This window comes from Tachypleus tridentatus, chromosome 11, assembly GCF_004210375.1.
Source record: "Tachypleus tridentatus isolate NWPU-2018 chromosome 11, ASM421037v1, whole genome shotgun sequence".
NCBI lineage: Eukaryota > Metazoa > Arthropoda > Merostomata > Xiphosura > Limulidae > Tachypleus > Tachypleus tridentatus.
Window position 1 is genome coordinate 92,782,524 of NC_134835.1, and position 10,154 is coordinate 92,792,677.

Genomic DNA, 10,154 nt, shown 5'->3' on the forward strand with positions numbered 1-10,154 from the left:
ATAAAAAGAAATTTTATTATTAGGAAATACTTTGTTGATACTGTTTTAACAGGTGTCATATAAGATTAAAACCTAACAAACAAGTGAAGAACATATCAATGAGCACACGTGTATTATAGCAGAATGTTCCAAGCTCAATTTCTTATGCTTTGATGTGTATTGATTCAATTTTTTTTTTTAACTGTTCAGTCATCGTATTCTAGGTAACTGGAGAAATTTTATGAAATATTCTTAAGTGAGTGATGTTAAAGTTGATTGGCTTAAACTTTAAATATTATAATATTCTGTAAATGTTTTTGATATGATACATCAAAAACAAGCAAAATATAAATGGAAAACACACCTGTGAAAAGTAATAAATACATGTAGTTCACATTAAACGGTGTGCAGGTACAGTTTAGGATTTTTTGGAATTAAAAACTAAAACACATTCCTCATTAAATTGCACAAGTGTAACTTGATTTCTTCTTGTAAGACCACAATTTAATATCAGTAGAATTTTCAAAACATTCCTCATTTGCCTTGTATTACACATAATATTATACTAAACTTGATTATAGGATTTATTTATTGCCAAACCACACAGTCCACTATGCACAATAAATATGAATAAACATATTCTATTAGATGGCATTTCAAAAATGGCTTTCACTGTTCAGGTGACTGCATCAACAAAGAGATGGAGATAGCATTGTAAAACTCAGTATGTACACTAACTTTTTTCCATATGGAAGACATCCACATGATTATCTTGTGTGTGTTTTAAAATGACATTAAGGTTGCACTCCATGCTACCTAAGGATATAAAGCCATAGTCCAAAATTATATTCAAGCAGTTTTGAACAATTTGATGTAACATGCATTATCTTCTGTATGGTCAAACTGGTCTCTGCATAAAGTTTCACATCATTGTATTTGTTAATTATCTGAATGTAGTCGCCTGAAGAGTGGAAATGACTTTTGGAACTCCTGTTGTATGTTGCTTTATTGAAAATGTGATACAGCACAGCACCATTGGAAAAGTTATTAGTTTGAGGTTTTATATAACTTGTTATATTTTCCTGAAATGAATGTTTTATTATGCATGTCTTTTTTCTAGTTAGATAAAATACTGTTATTTTCAAATGAATTCTTATTTTGTTCTTTACTTAGTAAGTTTGATGTTGTGTAACGTGACCAGTGATGAATGTGTAGTTATTTTTAGATATAGTGTTGCTCTGATCTGTTTCAACTTCAGAAGCTCCATTTTTATTAACTACAGAGTATTTATTATATTTGTGTATTAATCACTTGTTAAAATATTTAATGTTGTAAAAATGTTTACACAAAACTAAGATAATTTGCATTTGATAATCATTTTTCTCTGCAAGTGAAAAATGAATAAATTTTACTTTTCTACTTTATATCTAGTACGTATCTCATTCTTTATTCTCTAAAGTTTTGAGCTTGCTCAAATATAATTGATAATTATGTTATGTTTTGATAATTGAGAAAACAATTATCTTCCTTGATGTGAGTTCTGTAATGTATTTGTGATTGATAAAATTATTTACATTTTAATACATATTTAAATGTTTCTTAGATGCAATATGTAAATTTATTACCTTTACACTTTCTTATTTCTGAAAAGCTATTATGAGATGTTGATTATTTAATGTCTGTCATTTCATGTTACTAAAAAGTAGTTTTATTCTAGTCTCAAAAAAACTGATCTGAAAGTTTCTTATCTCTTAAAATAAAAACTGCAATTAATTGTTGATTTGTTTTTTGCAAAAAATTCCAGTTTTGATATTCTTTGTTTATATATAGCAATATCTTTGGACTGTCAAATTTTATCTGTCATGCATAAATGTTTTAATTTAGTAATCATGGGAGTTGTTTACTTTCAACAGCACACTTGAAGGTTGATTATGTTATTTGAGTTATGTCCATTCTTGTGAAGGCTAAGGTAAACAAGATGCTGAGTGTTTAAAAAATATACTGTGGACCCCTGGTGTGCTGTTAGAGAATATATGGCTTCAGAGTGTTAGAATTGAATCCATTTGTACTGATTTTCATATAGAAAACCAGTCATGTAAATAAATGTTTTTTTGTTTTTTTTTCCAGTAGAGGTTATTGTTTATGAATTCATTATAAGTTCAATGAAAAGTTAGGTTGGAATATTCTAGTACAGTGGTTCCCAAACTGGAGTATGCATGATAGATTCAGGGGAGCCATAACCCCATGTATAAAAATTGTGTAAAACTTCCCTGGTACCTGACAAGCCAGTTTTGAGTGAGAAGTTTGTTTATTGCAATAAATATAAAAATGCAACATTATGTTGTTGTTTTTTTTTTGAAGAACAAATTACAATGAAAGTAAGAATACCTCAGAATGACTATTTAAACTTTCTATTAAATTAGGTGAGGTACTCAGTAAAGGGTGTCTTAATGTCTTGGGGAAGCCTCAGACTAAAAAGTGGATATCCTTTATCACAAAATTTTTTTCTGTAAAATACTATTGTACTGTTTTGTTGAACACTTTTGTACAATTTTTATTAGATGTATGTTATGTGAATTTAAAATGTGTGTATATATATACACAATGGAGTATCCAGGTTAACTGGATGGTTGATAGTGAGTGTTATTTCTAAATATTGGTTACAAGTTAATCTTGTTACTATGAAAATCATAGTAAATATAGTAAATTGATGTTAAACTGAATTACTTTTTTCACCTATTAATGAAAGATTGTAACTGGATTCCATAGTTTCAAAAATGTCAACATTGTTAGAAAATATAAAGAAATGCTATGATATCTTTAACATTTAGTATTAAAAGGGCATTCAGTGTGACTGAAATCAGTGTCATGAGTTGGTGTCACCATTTAGAACTACTTAGAAATTTTTAACATGTGGTGAGCATTATTCATAGAAGAAAAAAAAAAGGAACTTAGTTGTGAAGTGAGCTCAGTGTTGTTAAAATAACCAAAAGAATTGTTCACTATATTAAATATAACATTGTAGGGAGAATATTTTGATTTCTTACGTGCACGTTATTGGAAGAACAAATTGATCTTTCATCAAGTTAATTGTTATAATGACAGTTTTCTGTATGAAACACACATATAGTTATAGAAGTATTGACGTGCTTGAACTGAGCTTTTACATCTTATTTTATGCATTTTATTGTTTGGAATTAGTTAGGAAAACATCTTTCATACTATGGTGTTTACTGCACTAAGTAATGATGTTAATAAATCCGCTTTAAATAAAGCTAGATCCTGAGCTCACACTAATCTTTTAAGACCAGTGCTCAACTTCCAATCATACATCTAGCCATTGAGATTGTTATAATGTCTCTATATGTATATTTACAGTTTGCAGTACAATCACACATCCACACAGAGAATACTATGCCAGCTACTTTACACAATTAGTTAGATTAACTCTCTACTTTAACTACTATAATGAGTATCTGCATACTGATAAGCATGTTGTTAATAAATAGTGAACCCCAACTCCCACTAGTACTCTGAAATTATTGGAGCTACTAGAAGTCAATGCTAAAGCAGCTACAGTATGCTAGTGATAACTATCTAAGACACAAATATTTAAAAAGGTTCAGAAAATTGTTCACTTAATAAGAGAATTTCTAGTATTTCATAGAAATTTTCTCTCTTAAGAATTTGATGAGGAGTTGCATACACATCATTTGCACACTGTAAAGATCAAAGAAAGTAAAATTTTAAAAATTAAGAACTGGAAGCCTTAAGCTCAGTTCTTTAGTGGTAATATTACAAAACTATGTGAAGAAATATATACAAAAGAAAGATGAATTGTTATTAATAAAACAAATTTGATGTTTGTGACACAAACATTTATCTTATTAGTAATTATTTAATACAGTTTTATTTATCATAAAGAGTAAGTGTTGGGGAAACAGTTGAAAACTTAATATAAGTAAACTTTGTAATAGGTTACACACTGTTTTTAGTATTACCCATGACCAGTATAGAATTTTGTGAACTCTGAGCCTACATCAAATTTGAAAAAAATTGTTTAAATGTTATGATACTTTTCCAAAAAAAAAAAAAGTAATGATATTCTGACATTCAGTGTATGTGGAAGCAATGAGATATGGAGTTTTAAAAACGTTACAAACATTTTTATGTCTATTGGGCAATTACAATGTGAACATCACCTTATCCAAAATGTGGGCTAACAAGTAAGTTCAGACACAGTTCTCTAGATTTAGGGCATCTAATCAACAGTGTATTGATTATAGTGCCCCCAAGACTGAAAGAGCAAAATGTATTCAGTAACATAATGTAGTTCTCATCTTGGTCTTTCCATTCCACAGCATAGTATGCTATTGCTTGGCCATAAGATTATATTTATTAAAATAAATATAACCTCAAAACCTTTCTTTCTTGTGAATTATATGAAGAACTTCATTAAAATTTTGAAAAAATGTGTTTGATTGCTTGTTTCATAATGTAGTGTGGGAAAGTATGTTAAATGCAGTGTATCATTTATTTTTAACAGATCTCGCATCTGTTTAGACAGTTGCTCCTAACTATTTGTATTAAAAATCTGTTAAGGTACACCAGGGTAATTTGTCTTCCATCATTCATGCAAAGATGAATTTATTTAATATTTCATAATATATATATTATATATAATAAAATCTGTGAACATCTGATATATATTCAACGTTTACTTTAAAACTTGTATATTATGTAAATTTTACTTTGTTCACACAAGTGGTTCTTGATAATAGTTACATTTTCAGAATGATTTACTGTGATGTCTGTATGTATGAACAACCTTTCTCTAACATATTTTTTATCCCCTTTCTGTGTATTTACATCGTCTATACACAGGCAGCTGGCAGGGGTGTACATGTATAAGGAAACCATTGTAATTTGAATATTGAATGTCATGCCAAAGTGTGAATGCTAAGCATTATATTTAATGTACCAATAATTTATTATATATTTCATTAAAATTGTTATAATTGATACTGATGTTAAAGATGTCATGGTACGTTGTTAAGAGCACTGAAGAGAGGAAACTTGAACATTACTTGAGGTTTGGTAATTTATTTACATATGATCTGAACAAACGCCTTAAATCTGCTTCCAAAATATTTACTAACAAACTGGAGTTATATGTCCTTAAATTATTTTTTTTCGTCAATACTTAAATTTATAAGTATGCTTTAACTTTTAAACACAATTTGCAATAAGTTCAGTAAGAATTCACAATCGTATATGTGCACTACGAATTTTTTTGTATTAGCTTTAGCAGAATGGGATTAAGTATAACACTTGTTTCAATATGTGTTCTATTAATTGTCTTAAAAGACGTGCAAGTCATGTACGATACACTATGAGCACTGTTTCAGAAATTCTGTAAGTTTTACAACATTATGTGTGAAGAAAATAAATGTTATTTCTCGTATTATGCGTAGTGTTTTTATAGGTAATGATTGTACATATATTTTTCGAGCTTTGTGAATCTGTATATTGAAAATTTTAAATAACTGTTGTACAGTTAGGTATTATTTCCTGTTACAAAGCAAAGCAGTCTGCTTTTGATTTTACCTTTTAAATGAACAATTCTATATGTGTTAAAACGAAGACTTAATTGCTACGTACAGAGTCGATATGACTGGTGGTTAGGGCACTGAATTCGCAAGATCAAAACTTGTTACTGAGCATGCCTCTTAAACCATGGAAGTATTCTAATGCGACAGGCAACTCCACTATTCGTTGTTAAAGAGTAGCCTGAAAGTGTGTAGTAGGTGGTATTGACTGCCTGCCTTCCTCCCACAAAACTTTTAAGACCTATATGTAAAATTAGTGGCTGCTTCAGAGACATTTTGGCGGTATCCAATTTTTATAAGAAATATAAAATATTTCCAGGAGACTTTTATGCGAATTTTGAAAATAAGATTGTTCAATACAACTTTCATAAAAGTTAGCATATTTAAAAAAAAAAAAATTCTTAAAGCGAAAATCATACTCTGTTGTATACTGTGTGCAACTACTGAGTATTATAAAAAAAAAAAAAGGGGTCGTGGATTCGAACCTCCGTCCCACCAAACATGCTCGCCCCTTTCAGCCGTTGGGGCGTTATAATGTTACTGTCAATACCACTATTAGTTGGTAAAAGAGTTAGCGGTGGGTGGTGATGACTAGTTGCCTTCCCTCTAATCTTACACTGTTGAATTAGGGACGGCTAGCGTAGATAGCCCTCGTGTAGCTTTGGGCGAAATTCAAAAAACAAAAACAAACAAAATTATAAAAAAACACTGATTTAATAAGCGTTTTACATAAAATGCCAGTATGTAGTAATTCAGAATGATTAAGCATTTAGCTATCCTTCCGAATTTTTTTTAAACGAAAAATATGTATATTGCCTTTATTTTTCAATGAAGTATTCACATTTTCATTTTATTATAAAACTTCAAGATAAACCAAAATATCAACTTAATTTTGAAATTAAGTTGTAAGCTAACATGTAACATTCGGACTTTTACATATCCAACGACGTATACTTCGATCTTTAACCAATGACGGCATTGGACATCTATGATTTTGTTTGAACTTCCTGCCATAAATACAGAGCTAATGTGGTGGCTTATAATTAAATGTGTATCACGGCGCCATGGTCTCCATGTTTTGCACCTATATGTTTAGTCTATTTTGACAGTTTAAGACTGTTATAAGTTATCTTATTACTGAATGTTTAGAAAAAATTTATATCTATTGTCTGGTTACTTTTACCAGATAAAATTTACATTTTTGTGTATTTAGAAGTTCTGAACAACGCTTATATTTTGAAATTTTAAAAATTCTCTTTCAAAGACTAAGGAAAAGCATTAAAAGAGTTGAATATATCTTACAAATGTGTCTAGCACATTGTTTTACACCTACATTTGAAAGTTTCATTATTTAATTTGTACATTGTTCTAGTTAGTTCGATTTTTTAACTTTAAATCAGAAACCTCGCTAGATAGTTAATGTTTTTATATCATGACCACCTAAAGATTGAAGTTTTGGATTACGTTGTGTCACACAAGTGTAAATATTCTGATGACGCAGTCATTAATTTGGAGAAGAATAGGTTTGTCGCTATGCAAATCTAACAATTCCAAACGAGTGTTATATTCCATATCTCGTAATTTCATTATTTATATAGTTTCTTTGCCACGGTTTTGCCACCAACTGTTTACATGTATATACACGTTTTTAGTTGTTAATAAAATTTTAATTTGAAAATATGACCACTTTAATTATTCATATCGGTTTATTTTTGTTTTGTTTTATCTTGAACAGAGTGTGTGAAATTTGTCATTTGAGTGTACCTTAGTGGCTTTTTTGGTAACACTACGAAGAATAAACTTCCTTACGTAGTTAGACATCTATCCTACTCTTTACTATAATTTTATGCTTTTGTAAAACTATGATGTCATGGTAGACAGAAGTATGTGTCTAATGAAACATACGAAAACTTTTAAAAAGTATTTTGATAATTAGTATTGTAGACAATGTCTAAATTTATATGAATATTGTTTTAGTTGGTTTTGATTTAAAAGTAAAGATGACGGTTGATAAAACACAAAACCATTTTATTTACAGAAGGTTCGAACGTTTCGGAATATAATTATTCCATCTTCAGCGAAATCAGAAAAGATCATCACAATGATATTTATTACCTAATGCCATAGTATTATCAATCACTAATTTAGGTTTCAGTAAAGTGGTAAGCGAAAGAAAACCAGATTATAGAATACTTACGAATACATCATGAATTACAAGTTGCATGAGACAATTATAATTACACTTAATAAACAGATGAGTATTACATGTGGTGATCTAGAAAAATGTTAGATTTAAGGAGGTTTGTAAGTTGTTAAGAGTAGGACGGTCCTTAGCTATGAATAAACTTTCTTTAATGTAGAGTTCAGGGTCTAATAATCCTGTAATAATGATAGAAAAATCGTTCTATGAAATATTGTAACAAGTGTTTTTTTTTATATGTCACTGAATAGATGAAAAGTTGGGTTTAAGTCTACTTTAAGTAAGGCCGGTTCTATTTAATACCTCTATATGTGGCGTATATTTTTGCCAACGTACAGTCACTACAAGTGTACTTATACACGAATCATAAACGTAGAAGTGTAGGTGCTTAATATTTATAGAAATAAATGTTTAATGTGGAGGCTTGATCTATATATTAGCCTGAGCTAAACAGGGTAGGAAGTGTTTATCAAGGAGCAGTGTTGTTTTTAATTACCAAAGTTTGCGAGTGCATAAAAAAGAAGGCAGATTAATGAGGGGAAATTTGGGGATGGTGTTTCAGTAAAACGTGACTGAAATTTGTTGTTTAGAAACTCGCAAAAAATGTGTGTTAGATTTTCGTTTATCACTTTACTGAATCTCTAAGTAAAATAGTGATTGGCACCTGTTAATAAATACTATTGTAACATTATTTTCAGATTTCGGTGAAGATGAGGTAAGCGTATTCCGAAACGTTCCAACCTTGTGTAAATAAAAATGTTTTATGTTTTGTCAAGTACCTTCAACTTTTTTACTAGACTTGTATTTGATCTAATTCTAGACGAATAATTTAGACTGGAAACTGAGTCATTTAAGAAGCAATAATTCCTGATCCCAAAATAGTGAATGTTATCAACTTAGATCAGGCAAAATATTATTTGTAATTGTTATTTTTTCGTTGTGATTTCAGAGACATCGCAAGGATGTTAGCAACTTTGACAAGCAGTTTACTTCCGACAAAACAGATCTTACACCGACTGATAAGCTATTTATGATGAATCTGGATCAGACAGAATTTTTTGGCTTCTCCTTTCTTAATCCAGAGTTTGTTCAACATGTATAACGTAATTAGTTAAATATCTCTCTTATCTAATATCTCAAACTGCATACCTAAACGTTATTTAATTCTTAAATTCCACACAATATAAGGAATGGTTGACTTTACTTGAATGTGTAATCATAATCAAATATGTAGCACAATTAACTTTTAACTCTTTTTATCGTTGTTTTAATACTATATAATTTAACACCTGGCATTTTAACTTGGGATTAAGAAACGTAACTAACACTGAATCCAGTTCCTTTAACTCTATCTCCACCCTTACTCAAACACATCAATTATTTATGCATGCTTAAATATAATCAAACATTCAATATTTTTAAGCTATCTGTTCTTCCATTGTGCGTGTACATCCCAATGTAACTCACTTTAGTCGTCATGCAAGTTCCTTTTATTTCCAAAATAGTATATCTAAATGTGGAAATATTTTGAAAGAATATCCTACCTTAATTCTTGAAAACACGTAGATACAGAAATGTATTCCATGAAGTATATGCGCAAATTTATTTATCTTTTGAATATCAGTTTCAAAACACAAATTCTCAATGTTTAAATTGTATGAATAACCAAGAACAACATATTTAAAATACTTAGTTTTCTGACCTTGCACCTGTCATTTAATGTTCACTACATTTTGTTTGTATGTAACAGTTCATCTAACTAATTTCTATCATACCTTTGTACGAATATAACAAGCGGTTCTCAATTTGTGATTCGGGTCCACTGGTGATCCCGGGATTCCCTTCCAGAAAGGTTCTATAATTATTGAAAGGATACAACAGGATAATGTTTATTTTTAATCGTGGGATGAAAAACAAAAAAATAAAAAATGAACTGTTCCAAAAAAAAAAACGTTTTAAAATCACTGATCTAGCGTATGGATACAGCTCACTATTCGTTGGTAAAAGAGCAGCCCAAGAGTTGGCGGTGGGTGGTGATGACTAGCTGCCTTCCCTCTAGTCTTACACTGCTAAATTAGGGACGGCTAGCACAGATAGCCCTCGAGTAGCTTTGTGCGAAATTCCAAAACAAACAAACAATGGATACAGCTAGATATGGGGCTCGGCCGTTTAAATAACTTTTTACAATAGAACTATTTAGTAAAAAACTAACACTAGTTATTAATTTTGAATTTAAATAACCCGTATGAGTAGTTTTGTTCGAAATTATAGTTAACAATTTCACTTTTTGAACTATTTTTATATCATACATGTATTTGTAGCGTTAGTTACTTACTCAAACTATTGTGCAATTATTTAAACGCTGT

General features: G+C 29.8%; 1 protein-coding gene across 2 annotated transcripts in view; it reads left to right on the forward strand.

Annotated features, from left to right (window-relative positions):
* Nucleotides 1-9,739, forward strand: part of LOC143232771 (protein kinase C, brain isozyme-like) — a 100,637-nt gene extending 90,898 nt beyond the window's left edge. For both annotated transcript variants that reach the window (XM_076468607.1, XM_076468609.1), the window contains exon 16: nt 8,738-9,739. In XM_076468607.1, the coding sequence (XP_076324722.1) occupies nt 8,738-8,890 (153 nt within the window). In that variant the 3' untranslated portion in view covers nt 8,891-9,739. The remainder of the gene's footprint in view (nt 1-8,737) is intronic.
* Nucleotides 9,740-10,154: the final 415 nt, after the last annotated feature.